The sequence below is a fragment of the Orussus abietinus genome, unplaced genomic scaffold (assembly GCF_000612105.2).
Source record: "Orussus abietinus isolate OABI.00-Male unplaced genomic scaffold, Oabi_2.0 scaffold57, whole genome shotgun sequence".
NCBI classification, from domain to species: Eukaryota; Metazoa; Arthropoda; class Insecta; order Hymenoptera; family Orussidae; genus Orussus; species Orussus abietinus.
The window spans coordinates 439,604-454,463 of record NW_019394270.1 but is presented as its reverse complement, the minus strand read 5'-3'; the positions used below and the strand labels follow the sequence as shown (position 1 = coordinate 454,463).

The window sequence follows — 14,860 nt, the reverse complement described above, 5'->3', positions numbered from 1 at the left end:
AGGTGGAGTATGCCATTTGGTACAATATCCAGTATAATTCGATATAGCTGTCAATATAAAAACGAAGGTCGGCAACGTAGGCATTTAGAAAAATCTTCTTTATCGACGTCGATCAAGTTCCTCGACGTGTTTCACTTCACCTTAACAAGGCGTAGGACGAAACAATCGTTTAATGAGTGGCAAAATCATGAAATCGTTTAATCTATTTACAGGTTCAAGAACCATATCCTTTGTGATCTACACTTTGCCGACGTGGCGCTCATGGAGTGTTCGGACTTCATGCAGCAGTTGCGCAGCTTCAAGCCCCAAAGTTTAGGCTGCGCAGTTGCAAGAAGGAAGTCTTCGACGACGCTCATCTTCCCATTGCCACCACAAGCCTGTTCAGGTAAAAAACGACATAGAACATACGAGTCATTCAGGGGATCTTTCAAAATTTTTGCAACGTGTACACGTCACAAACTTCTCATCAGTCTTGGCACAAAACATGCCAAAATGTGCAGTGTTCCAATTCCTCGTATCATGCTCTTTACTATGGTGTACAATAAGTGTACTTATATCATATGTTAAGCAATGGACAACAGCAATATGGTAGGTATTGGATAAATATTTATTGGATATCAACGTGTATTCTGTATAAAATCATGTTAACTGAATAATTTTTTAATAGATGTGTTGCATAATTATTACAGTAATATGATATAAACATTGGAATATGGTAATTTTCTAAGTAATGGCTAAATATGTATTAGATATCACTGTGTATTTTGTAAAAAAATTATGTTATTGTATACTTATTTTCTGAATCCGTTAAAAAGGTATAATAATATTACAATGGACATTGGATAATATTTATATAATAGGTATTGTATAATCTTCTATTAGACTCTTAGCATAAGCTCTGTTGAAAAATCAGGTTGATTCGATAATCTCTTATTGGATAAAGTATATTCTGTTATGAAATAATGTTACTTGCTTAATATTTCACTAGATGCGACAAATGTTCTGTCGAAAAAGTCGTGTTAATTTCGGAGTCGAAACGACTCAACTTAATTTCCTCAATTAAGATGACATGAAAGTGACACCTTAAGGATTAATTGATTATAAAACTTTTGTTCAAACTGGGAGTACCTACTCGTTTCGAAATTTTACCACGTAAATATGGTGGCTTTCAAAAAGGTCCCGACTTCCATGAAATTGAAACTTTTTAAAAATTTGTTTATTAGCATTTATAAATATTTCATAAAATTGAAATTTCATTCGCGCCAGGATCTCCGTTAGGGCCCCTACATTCACGCGGTAGAATTTCAAACGAATCGGTACATTCATTGTTGACAAGGGTTTCATAAACGATTAATCACACCTATTACTTTCGCATAATCTTAAGAAAAGTTCCTTAAGGGTATGTAAAGGGGCATCCAAGAGGTCAATCGTTCGTGAAACTTTTCTCCGAGCTGGGTGTACCGAGTCGTTTCAAACTGTACAAAGCGAATATGGAGACTACAAGGAAGGTCCTGACACCCACCACATATAATTTTTTATAAAATAATTTTAAAATATCTGTAAACAAATTTTGTTTGTAATTGAAATTTCATGATTGTTAGGACATTCCTTATAGTCTCCGTGCTCACTATGTAATGTTTTAAATGTTTCGGTACTCTAAGTTCGGAGAAAAGTTTCATAAACGAGTCCGCCTTGACGTCACTTTCATGTCGCCTTAAAGTAAGTAAATAATAGAGATTGCATACCTACACTCGGATGTTTATTTGCCGTATCGTCCGTTGACCAATGAAATAAAACAAGAGGAGCGACGCGGAGCCAGAAGACCACCACTCTTTAAAGAGCCGCAGTCCGGAGGCTACAGGCGGTCCACTCTAAGTTCGAATACCAAGCCCTGTCTCGAAGCAGCTTGGTGTTCTACCTTACAGTGAGTCGAGTGCAGCAGCATCGTCATCTTCCTGCAGGATCGAGAGACAGAGAGAAGAAAGCGAAGTTATCGGAAGTACGTGCTCAAGTGGATGGCAACCGCGTTGTCTGCAAGGAGTATTCTTCTCGTTCTTCTTGTCATCATCGCACTTCCAAGGAACACCTTTTCGAGCCGTCGCAGCTCTCGTCGGTTCGATCTCTTCCCGAGGTCTCTTATCGTCGAACCAAATGCGACCCTTACTTCTTTCGGTCGCAATCATTTGACTCCCTTAAGCCTTTCGTTATTTTGGACGAGATATCTCGCGACCCAATACTGGCCGATCAACGCTTTTGACGAGATATCTCGCGACCCGGTAGTAGCCGATCAACGCTTTTGACGAGATATCTCGCGATCCGGTAGTAGCTGTATTTATTTCTTCCTTTTAGCTATACGAATAGAATTAGTTATAAAATATATTCATCTAGAATGTCAAAATATTGGTGCTAGAAAGCTAGATTATCGTCAAAAGCGTTAATCCGCTACTACCGGATCGCGAGATATCTCGTCGAAAGCGTTGATGGGCCAGTATCGGGTCGCGAGATATCTCGTCAAAAGCGTTGATCGGCCAGTATCGGGTCGCGAGATATCTCGTCAAAAGCGTTGATCGGCCAGTATCGGGTCGCGAGATATCTCGTCAAAAACGTTAATCGGCCAGTATTGGGTCGCGAGATATCTCGTCCAAGGTAACGAAAGGGTTAAGGTGATATGAAAGGGTCATCCTATATGTATCAAAACCTGAAAATATTTATAAAACTTTGCGCCAAACTGGGTGCACCGAATAATTTGAAAAATTAACGCGTAATTACGGAGGTCCTAATGAAGATCTTGAAACTCACGAAATTTCATTTTTTAGTTCTTCTCCGGGATGAGTACACATTAATTTTTGAAGGAATAAAATTTCGCGAGTTTTTAAGCCGTTCATTAGAACCTCCATAATCACGTATTAAAGTTTCAAAGTTTCGGGGCACCTAGTTTAGAGAAATGTTTTATAAATATTTTAATTTTTGAGGATATATAAGACACTTTCATAAAACGTTAAGCTGGGATATAATAATTGGACGATGCTGGGCATCTGTCACTGACCACAGGGTTCTTTTGTTGAAAATCTTCATGTTTCAATCCCTTTTTCAAGTGGAACTTCTTAAACGACGGTGATAGGTGTTAGTTCATGCATTACGAAAGGATCCAATTCGCAAAATGAAACGCAATTTTTTCAGTTCCTTTTTCTTTTTTCTCTTCAGTAAATTACTATCTAGATTTATCTTTGCTTGTTAATATCAATTTACGTAGACGTTTTCGTTAGCGTTATTCAATTTCAAAAGGCTTAAACAAGGGCACTGCAAAACTTCGGAAATTAAAATGATGGGAATAGAAATTCTTAGATAACTTCTGAGTTTTGCATTGTGATTTTAAGATAATTTACAATAGATTCCAAAAAATACATTACGATACGTTAATTTCTTCACAAATTATGGACTGAAGTTTCTCAAACCCCAGCGTGACATACACGTAAACACAATTTAAACGTGGTGATGCAGGGTTAGTAATATCTAACAATTCTCATCAATTTAGAAATTGCGCTTAAAATTCATAAAGTTAAAGTATACAGCGCTTTCCTTGTTGAAAAAGGAGTTGAAAAGTCCTGTACTATTTTTCCCTCCTGTGCATAATTTTCCTGTAATAACTAATTGAATCACAGCCAATCAATCGCGTTCCCCATCGGAACGCATAGCGGAGAACGCGATTGATCGTCTGTGCTTGGATTAGTAATTACAGGAAAATTATGCACTGCGCGGAAAAATAATACGGGACTTTTCGATTCCTTTTTCAACAAGGATGGCGTTGTATAAATCGTTTTCGCCATTTCTGTTACACCCTGCATATTCCGGCATCCCCATTATTTGGGAACAGATCGTTCACTCCGGATCATCCGCGTTCGTGATCTGGAAAGCTCAATCGTTTTCATGACTTTTCCAGATGAGTTCTGCCAGGAGTTCCCACATAACCTCATTCCGACCCCGGGTTACTGGATCGAGTGCTCTCGTCAGCAGATTACTGCCGACACTATCTGGGATGAGAGCGAGAGCGATCGCGATGCGACCGATCCGGAACAAGCCGAAGAGCAACCGATGCAGCAGATACAGCAAATGCAGCAGATGCAACAAATGCAGCAGATGCAGCAAATGCAGCAGCAGCAGGAGTCCAACATGCTCAAGCACAGACAAGACTTTTGCCTCTTCGAAGAGAACGAGGTGGAGACCGACGAGACGCCTCGGAAGAAGACCTCCATCGAGGAACAGTGGGAGAAGAATCAAGGCTTCGAGTTGACCTCCGTAGAACAGGAGACGTATGAGAAATATTTCTATGGGTCGGAGCATTGGAATTATTTCACCAATGACGACGATCTGGGTCCGGTGATACTCAGTATCAAGCAGGAGACCATTAATGGCCGCGATCAGTTCAGGATATTAGTCAGGGCTATCAGCTACACTGTCCATGGGCTGATTCCTGCCAGCTGTGTGTTTGCCGACAGGTTTGTTATTTCTCATCGAACCTACTTTCAAAATGATGCGCGAAAGGCGCCGAGAAACAAAGTCATATAAAAGGGTCATTCTATGTATTGGGTTGTTCGGAAAGTAATTTCGTTTTTTTTTTATGAAAATGAAAGACGATTTTTTTATAGCGAATAAATATTTTATTGAATTATATATTGTCCATTCCGATCCAATACCTTTTGAGATCTTTCTGGCAGGAGCATGATTCCACGCTCATAAAATGTTTGATTTTTGCTGTCAAAAAACTGATCCAGGTGATTTTTGACCTCTTCATTTGAAGTAAAGCTTTTACCGTCTAAAAAAGTTTGCAGAGACCGGAACAAGTAATAATCAGAAGGTGCCAGATCTGGAGAATATGGTGGGGGTGGCAGTATATCCCATCCGAGCTGTAGAAGCTTTTGGCGAGTTAAGAAACTTGTATGAGGTCTCGCATTATCTTGGTGAAACACTACACTTTTCTATTGATCGATGCTGGTCTCTTCTGTTTAAGTGAATCATTCAATTTGTCCAGCTGGTGACAGTACACTTCAGAATTGATCGTTGTGTTGTTCGGTAGAATCTCAAAAAAAACGATTCCTTTGAAATCCCACCAAACAAATACCATCACCTTTTTTTGATGAATTTCGGCTTTCGAAGTTCTTTGAGCCGGTTCATCTTTTTTACTCCATGATCTCTTGCGTGTAACATTGTCGTAGACAACCCATTTCTCGGCCCCAGTGATGATGCGCTTCAAAAATGGATCATTTTCTTGACGTTTGAGAAGCAAATCACAGACGTCAATGCGATGACACAAATTTCTTTCCGTACGAACATGAGGAATCCATATGTCGAGTTTTGAGATTAAACCTAGGCGTTTCAAATGATCATGAACGGTCGAATTCGTTAAATTTAATCTCTCAGCGATTTCACGAGTTGTTATTCGCCGGTTTGCATCAATGAATGCCTTTATTGTGTTTTCATCAGCTTTAAGTAGCCTTCCAGAACATGGGGCATCTTCAATATCAAAATTGCCGGATCGAAATTTTGCAAACCAGTTTTGACCCTGGCGTTCTGTCAATACATCTTCTCCATACACATCGGATAATTTTTTTCTTGCTTGAACAGCATTTTTACCTTTTCGATAGTAAAAAAGTAAAATATGCCGAAAATGCCGCTTTTCACTTTCCATATTTGAAAGGGTACCAACCAAAAACTACTGCGTAGAATCAATCAAACTTTTTCACAAGCAAGCCTTGCTAGATCAGCTGTAAAAATATATAATGATTATGCGGCTTAAGTGTGAAGTTGGAAAAACAAAATTAAGTCCTCTGCTGGGAAACAACGAAATTACTTTCCGAACAACCCAATATATAAAGCGTAAAAATATTTATAAAACTTTACTTCAAACTGCGTGCACCGAATCATTTGAAACTTTAGCACTTGATTACGAAGGCTCTAAGGAAGAACGTGGTGCTTATGAAATTTTTTTTTTCAAAAAGAATTTTAAGATAGAAATTATTAGAAGAATAATTAGTTCGAATTTTAAGAAGAATTATTAGAAATATTCTGCGTCCTAGTCTGAGATATATAAATATTTTTTTGTATTAAAAATGAAATTTCATGAGTATTACGTTCTTCCTTAGGGTCTCCATAATCACATGCTAAAGTTTCCAACGATTCGGTGCATTCAGTTTGGAAAAAAGTTTAATAAATATTTTTATGTTATATATATATAATAACCCTTACATATCACCTTCATCTTTCTCGATAGAAACAACTTCTGACGGATATACCATCTGAAACAGCGCGCCATGTTATCGATCTTTATGGTTATATCGACAGCTGGGCTGTAACGCGTTGAGAATTGTAATTCGCGGGTATACTTTTATTTGTTCGTATCGAATCTGAATAGTTGTCGATTACTATAATGTTTAAAATTATTGAAAACGATTCCTGACGCTCTCAATTATTACTTCTCTCCATAATCAAGCCTCTATAATCAAATGGTAAAATTTCGGACAAATTCATTCATACGTTTTTAAAAAGAGTGCATCCGTCGTCAGCGATCGGCAAAAACCTTTCCCGTCATCTTAATTCCTTTAAAAAGGGGATTTGGATTTTTGAAATTCTTCTTTTCTGAAGAGTGTATCATTAAAATCAGACGAATTCAATTCGGTATACCATGGCATCTTCCCATATTTCCATGAAATTAATTTATCTTTTTCGCGTCACTTATACCGTACCGTGTATAATGTGCATAACTGTTATACATAGTTAACAAAGATACACTACTTTTGTGATAACGTTTCTCGGAAGTTTTATTCAGCCTTGGTATACTAACTTTCTGACATATTTGCAATTAATGTTAAATAATTTTGTAACATATGTTACAAGTGTGGTATATAATTGTATTCATTTTTCTACAGGATATTACAAAATTATAACATGATGTCATAAAATGATGAATTTATTAAAAGATTCATAATCTATGCTAATTCACTTTTAAGACATAAAAAATATAATTTTACTATCTAATGTACTGAAAGTGTATAAATTGCATGAGTACTTTTAACCCTTTGCGGTCCGAGTTTCCGAAATCGCCGTGTAAATGTCAAGTCAATCTACACATGGAACTGCAAAGGGTTAAGGTGATGTGAAAGTGTGGCGTCAAAGGGTCTCGTTTATGAAACTTTTGTCTGAACTGAGTTTACTGAATCGTTTCACACTTTACAACGTGAATATGGAGGCTATAAGCAAGTTCCGGACACCCATGAAATTTCAGTTTTTTTAAAGCTTGTATATAGATATTTTTAACATTTTTTATAAAAAATGAAATTTCATGGGTGTCAGGATTATAGCTTCCCTGTTCACGTTGTAAAGTTTGAAACGATTCGGTACATCCAGTTCAGAGAAAAATGTCATGAACGATTGACTCCTTAGATGCCACTTTCACGTCCCCTTAAGGTGAAGTGAAACCCCTTTCAAATCAGTCGATTCGAATACAACACTTTTTTTTAAGGGTATTAGACCAAACTGTCCAAAACTTTGACACATCACTCCTGACCATCTAAGAATTGTCCTGACACATACAAAATGTAAACAAATTTTTTAATTCAGCCCAGACCGTAACCAAAATGGCGTCGAGCTCTCATATTTCGATCAATATACAATTATCGAAGACTCTGATATGAGAATCGAAAGGGTCAGGACAATTCTACGACAATTTAGAACCCTCTGGTAATTGATAAACTCGCATTTGAACGGGATAAAGGCAAAAAAAGAGTTGTATGCGCTTCTATACTAAAACGATGATAATACGAGGTCTCGGAGTGAAAATATAATTGACCTGTAAATCACAGATGGCGCAGGGGGTTCCTCTGCAGTCAATTAGGGCCCCAGAAAGCATGAATCCAGAAGATTTCTGGAGTTTTACTTTGATTTCTTTATAATTATTGTACGAAAACGACAGGCGGAGTATGCCATTTGGTACAATACCCAATATAATTCGATACAGCTGTCAATATAAAAACCAACGTCGGCAACGTAGGCATTTAGAAAAATCTTCTTTATCGACGTCGATCAAGTTCCTCAACGTGTTTCACTTCACCTTAACAAGCGTGTATATATATTAGACCCACTGCATTTTCTTATCTAGGTACAATCGGGAGGAAGTGGTCAGGAGCCTCGGCAAGGAGGTAAACATAAATCCGCCCTTGCGATTGGGACAACTGCCAGACACCCCGGAAGAATTGCTGAAGCTCGACCAAGTGTTCATCAAGTCTGAATTGAAGGTCGGCGTCATTTACGTGAAGGAAGGACAATACAGCGAGGAGGAGATCCTCGGCAACAATGACAACTCCTTCCTCTTCCAAGAGTTCCTTCAGATACTCGGTGATAAGGTCAGACTTAAAGGCTTCGACAAGTACAAAGGTGGCCTTGACAACGTGCACGACCTCACGGGACTCTACTCCGTCTACACAAATTGGAGGGGCATCGAGATAATGTTCCACGTGTCCACCTTGCTTCCTTTTGAGAAGAACGACCCGCAAAAGGTACCAAAAATATCAGGAAAACACTCGAAGTAGTATTACATGAAAAAAATAGAGTTTGACACACGCAAATAAAGACTTTTGAACTTCTAACAAAGGACAGTACTGCTTAGAAAGTTTTATTCTTACTCCAGGCATAATCGCGTCAACGGCAAAATGTTTGCAATTTTATCGAACGTAGATGTATTGGGTTGTAGAATAAGTTCCCGCCGTTTTGTTTACGTTACGTTACGTTAAAAACGGCGGAAACTTATTCCTCAACCAAACAGTAACGACGAAAAAAAAAAAGAATCGTTGTTTCTACTCGAATGAACGAGCAATAAAAAAGAATATTGCAGCCATTAATAGAATTTGGATTGCCCTAGTGAAGTGATCGCGTGTTTTGTTCTCGATATAACAAAAACGTTTCTGGACATGAATTCTGCAGACTCATTGTCAAGTGTTCATTTTTTATTGAAGCAAGTAAAATTTCTTGTTCAGACTGTGAATCGTTTTTTCTTTGTATGGTTATGAGAACGATTCATGATCTAACCATCACTCCTACTCGAGACCTAAAAACATGACAAAAATGTATTTGAAGACTTTTGACATTTTTTAACGTTGCCTCCAGCTCCAGAGAAAGCGACACATCGGCAACGACATCGTGTGTGTCGTATTTTTGGAAGCTGACAACACGAGTTTCAGTCCAGCGTGCATAAAGTCTCATTTCCTTCACACTTTCATCCTTGTACGCGTAAGTCCTTTAAACAAGAGGAAAATCACGAAGTACGAGCTGTCCGTCGTAACTAGGGACGAGGTCGGGGCTTACAAGCCGTATCTCTGGGAGCAAAGTGTTTTTGAGAAGGGTAAGTCATGAATAATATTAAACTATGGTACGAAAGTAGGTTTCGTAATCGATATGTGGTATTCCTAGGTCCGATGTTTCGCGAGTGGATTTTGACGAAAATCGTTAACGGAGAACGTGCCAGCTATTCCGCCCCGAAGTTCGCCAGGATGCAGGAAAGGACTAGAAGTCAAATGCTGGAGGACATTGTCGCCAATTTAACGAACCACGCGGAAACTGGACAAATTCCCAAACCCTACAGGTATCGAGATCTTTTCGACATGTCATAATTGCCTAAATGCTTTGATCCACTTGAACCCCTAATTGAATAGTAGTCTCTATTGACTACTTTCTTTGAATTCCACAACTCACAAATTTTTAGAAATGATAATCTAGAAGATGAATTTTGGAAATAATGCATGAATGGACAAATCTAGAAAATATCAAAAGTGCATGATTTGGAGTTTCATTCCGGGGTTGAAAAGATTGAGTTTGAAAATATCAATGCACCGATAAAAATGGGGAATAATAATGGAGATAAATTCTAATGTAATAAATCTTTAACGATGTTCATAGACGTGGTTCGTGGAGACCAATTGGTCACATGAGACCATCCTCCCCTCTGCTGGACTCGGTTCGGGATCAATTCGAAAATTACGATCAACTCGCCTTGGACTTTACAAAAGCTTTCTTGAATAACGAAGCGAATAGCATCCTCAATGCAAATCTCTTCGACGTCACCTTTCTTGTATATAAACCGAACAAATCTGGACAACAGAAAGAGAAAGTCAGGTTCATCGGTGTTCGAGCGATACTTGGTGTTCGCAGCAGGTACTTCATAAAATATAAATTTATGGTAAAATAATTTTGCAGAATTATACCGGTGATTGTTTCACTTGAGGCGCATTCGTGAAAATATGCTTTGGAGTAACTCGAGTCGTTCAATAATTTCCACAATTTTCAGAGTCTTCCAGGAAATGCTGTACGGGATACAGACAGGATTTGGGAGTCCTCAAGTCAGCGTTGCCGATCTACTAGCAAAACCTGCACCAACCCTGCTCAATGCTCCAACGACGAAGAACACGAATTTCCTTCAAGTACCTGACAGAGAAAGTCCCAGGTACATTGATGGATGAGATGCCTTTCTATCTCCAGAATTACGAGTTTTTGTATTGAAGAAAATTACGCAAAAAATTATGCAAGGAAGAAAAAAAGTGAGAATGCCTGTTCTCCAGGAACCAGGCGTTTTCTTTCTAGCTTTTCTCAATTGGTGAGGCTAATGCTTGCAGAACGGACACATTTATATCTATCGAATGATGAACTGTAATATTTAATCGGTGTATTTTCTTATGGCACATCCATGTCTCCTTTCCTCACAGCACCGCATGGTTCTCGTACTTCGTTATCTTCTAAAATGCAGATTAATCGAAACAACAATTCCCGCAAAAGGGACATTGGCACAAGCATGATTCCACGGTACTGTAAAACGTTGTAAACTCCGGCATATCTTGATGTTGAATGCATCTTTCAGGTACTTTTAAATTGGCACTTTAAATCTGAATTTTGGGACCAACAATTGGCATGTGTACCTCGGTAGCATTGTTATGCCGATATCATTGTATTTTACCTTTTTCTCATCAATAGGGTATTATGAAATTGCATTTTACTTGTTACTTGACGGACGAATGACTCGATGTTGTACCCATTTTATTAAGTTTTCTTGTGAACAATTCTCATTAACAGACGGACCAGAAATGATACACTGAACAAATTTGTAATTATCGCATACCTTTATTGCTCCTCTTCGGTATCCGCTCCATTATGGATTTCCTTAATTTGATCCTTTTATTCCACATCCGGAGAAGTTCTTCCTTTGAAATTGACAATATCCTCCGTACCCCGAGGTGCCACCCTAAGGTTTCTGTGAGATACTGGCTCTCATATGTTTAGGCCCATAAGTGTGCCCTCGTCGCCTATGGTGAAAAGGGCTTTCTCGAGGCTGGGCACCATCACTGCTGTATGGGGAAGAAGCATACGGAAGCATGGAAGCGGCAACACCCTGCAGACAGAAGACAGGAAACGTTGGACTAGTTCGCAGGATTGCAGCAGTGAGTCCTTTAATGGATATTTAAGGTGAAAATGACGTCAAAGAGTTCTTGTTCATGAAACTTTTCTCCAAACTAGATGTACCGAATCGATTCAAACTTTACAATATAAATATGGAGGATACAAGAAAGGTCCTAAAACCCACGAATTTTCAATTTTGTTTAAATTTATTCCTATGTTTTTTGAAATTGTTATAAAAAATGAAATTTCATGAGTGTCAGAACCTTTCTTATAGCCTTTACAGTAACGTTCTAAAGTTTAAAATGATGCAGCACGCCCAATTCGGAGAAAAGTTCCATGAACGATTGGCTCTTCAGATGCCACATTCACATCCTCTGAAAAAGATTTAGGAGTCGAGTCGACTAATAAACTATTTTTGTAAGAATATGAAATTAATTGGCATATTCTTTCCGCAGATAAAGAAAGCAAGGAAAAGGAAAAGGCCGCCCAATCACTAGCCGTTCCACGATTAAGCGTTTGTGCGGATGCACAGAAAGTTGACCGAGCCAAACTTGCGCAAACTGAGGTACTTGAAGAAGTAACTTAACCTTTTGGCTGCTAAAGGCGTCCGACGTTTGGTCTAATATTGCTTGCACGCATTGATGAACCGGGCTTCTTTTCCCTTCTAAACATTTCAAACGTACAACTTTATTTTATGACCCGAATATAATTGATGAAGTCCGCTCCGACACAACTTGAGTTAATGGCGGAGCTCAAACTTAACCATCTAATTGTTAGACACCTGTTAATTTCCGACAAAATTAACAAAACATTTTCGGCTATTTTAGTCGGTTAATCAAAATTAAGCATTTGTTTATGATCTGGATTGGATGACTCGTAGGAAAGGAAATAACATTGAAATTTCCGAGAATATAAAAAAAAAAACAAAACAGAAGATACACGAGTTCCGATATCGAATTGATTTTACAACTAATCTCTCAGGAACCGACGTTCATTTCGTCAAAAATGGTTCCCAACATCTTCTTAACTATTGTAGTTCATATTAAATGCAATTGAATCCATTGAACCATATATTACTGGTCTACGACCAGTATATACTATAATCCACTAATTCAGAATTAAAACTGACAATTTCTGAACTATTTGATCAACTTAAAGTGACTTAATTTGGATTTTTGAGAAATTGTTGGCGACGCGCTGAGACCGAAGGACTTCCCGCCTCATTTCCTCTCCGAATGTAAATTCAAAAACCTCCTCCGTTTCGTTACAGTTCGACATCATCGAGTTCGATCCTGACACGTTCAGGACGTTGCTGGACTACTTGCACACGGGCTCTTGTCCATTGACTTGCAGCAACATTCCTGGTCTGATCTGCGCGGCGGAGCATTACGACCTACCGGAATTACTCCAGGCGTGTTTCCATCATGCCAAACAGTTCCTCAGGATCGATATCGTTTGCGTGATGCTGTGTGCTCTGGAGAACTATTACTGGCGGTACACGTCAGGTTCGGAGCTGCTGAACATGATCCTCTCCTTTGTCGAGACGCGGGCCTACCAGCTGTTCCAAAGCCCGGATTTTCTGACTCTCAGCGAATCCATGGTGCAAATGATAATGTCCTGCGGCCTGGAGGTTGTGGAGATCAAGAAATTCGAGGCCATGCTGGGTTGGGCGAAACACAGGATCAAGTCCCAATCCTTAAAGTCCGACGCCAAGCTCGAGTTCAAGTGCATCATGGATAGGCTCAGCAAAGATTTGAAGCTCTACAGGATAACGCCGCAGGAGCTCATCAGGGTAATACTATATAATAATTCCTACCGAAGTCGAACATTTTTTATCACATTTGACCCTTACGAACATACGTTAGGATTTACAGTATAATACGAGGGTTCAAGATAGGATGATATTAACATTAAAACTACTAAGACAGTCAAGCTTAGAAATCTGGATTTAAAATTATTTCTTAAATTTTGTCAGCGGAAAACTTTTTTTCAGCGGATTTTAATATTTTTCCTATACTATGTGTGTATGAATTCAATTGCGTTGCTTTCAATTAGCTACCTGTTTCCCTTCACGGGGTGTTCCTAGATACGCGTGTAGAATCCCAAGGATACTTCACCGATTTTTTTCGTTTTGAGATACGTTTAGTGCATCAGAAATGAGATAAGTATTTCTGTTATAAGTGCTAATTTACGAGTTGAAGAGGTGAAAATTTCCAGAAACAGTTTTTGACCCTTTTTCGTAAACAGAATTTAATATGATATGTTATTGAAATTGCTGGTTGGAAATGAACAAATTGCAGGTCTGGTCAGGAACCATTACGAAAACCATTATCAAAACGTCAAAAAACTATTTTCGGTGATTATCTTTGGCCGTGATTTTCGTCCCTTAAACTCGCCAATTAACACGTATAAGAAGATACGGGTCCCTTAATTTCCGATGTACTTCACCATGTATAAGAACCGACAAATCAATGAGGTACGCCTGGAGTACTTTTGTCGTTAGTAAACTAAATCCACGATAAGTTCTCTTAATTGAGAAATAAATATTAATCAAATTGAAGTGTCGAACTTCGGCGTTAAGTATTCGGTGCCGTTCGCGCATGCTTTTTAATGTATTTGGCGCAAAACTCTCCCGAGTTTGGTAACCCAAATGAGACTGAAATACCTATCGGCAGCGTAAATGATCAACAGAATACGCCCTTCATTTTGAATGACTGCGCTCCATTGTAAACGTATGTTTTAAATTAATAAATAATTATTTCTTCCAATTATTTCAGATCGTCCTGCCTTCGAAAGCGATAGAGAACGAGAGGATCCTCGAGACCCTAATGTTCCAGGCGAACTCTGGAATCTACAGGAACGTCGATAGTTACCTGGAAGCCTATCAGGAGAAAGTACAGAATCAGGAGAGTTTTGACTGCGGCTTGTAGAGTCGTTAAAGGAGACATTAACATACCGCGCTGGCGTTGAGATATCATCGGCCTTTTACAATTACTCCGTGCATTATTATTCGAACTCGTCGAGTCCTTTCTAAATACTAGAGGAAATTCTACACGATTGCCGTAACTAGTACGGGATCGACGTCCTCTCTGGCGACCCTTTTTGTTCCTCGGCAAACAGCTTCGCCTGCCGGAATGTAATTATCGTATCGAGTTCGCTACTCTCTAGTCACTATGTCCTGTAACAGGAGTAATTAATTATCCCCAATAGGGACGACAACGCTGATGGATCGATTCACTTGCAAGAGAATGCGTTCCAATCTGGTCTCGACATCTCGAGCTTATTGTACACTGTTAAAAATATCGACTCAAAATGTGGTATACGTGTAGTCGAAATTTTTTCAACATACAATATTTCGAAATTTCGTATACATACAACATTTCGAAATTTCGAATACAATTATGTTCGGAATTTTAGTACACGA

The 14,860-nt window shown here is 38.8% G+C and overlaps 1 protein-coding gene across 1 annotated transcript in view; it reads left to right on the top strand.

The window, feature by feature from the left end:
- Nucleotides 1-14,366, top strand: part of LOC105697084 — a 50,112-nt gene extending 35,746 nt beyond the window's left edge. The window contains exons 12-23 of the mRNA XM_012420080.1: nt 213-385; nt 3,941-4,092; nt 4,213-4,496; nt 8,153-8,549; nt 9,157-9,391; nt 9,460-9,631; nt 9,946-10,200; nt 10,334-10,489; nt 11,320-11,477; nt 11,892-12,001; nt 12,707-13,228; nt 14,214-14,366. Of these exons, the coding sequence (XP_012275503.1) occupies nt 213-385; nt 3,941-4,092; nt 4,213-4,496; nt 8,153-8,549; nt 9,157-9,391; nt 9,460-9,631; nt 9,946-10,200; nt 10,334-10,489; nt 11,320-11,477; nt 11,892-12,001; nt 12,707-13,228; nt 14,214-14,366 (2,767 nt within the window). The remainder of the gene's footprint in view (nt 1-212; nt 386-3,940; nt 4,093-4,212; nt 4,497-8,152; nt 8,550-9,156; nt 9,392-9,459; nt 9,632-9,945; nt 10,201-10,333; nt 10,490-11,319; nt 11,478-11,891; nt 12,002-12,706; nt 13,229-14,213) is intronic.
- Nucleotides 14,367-14,860: the final 494 nt, after the last annotated feature.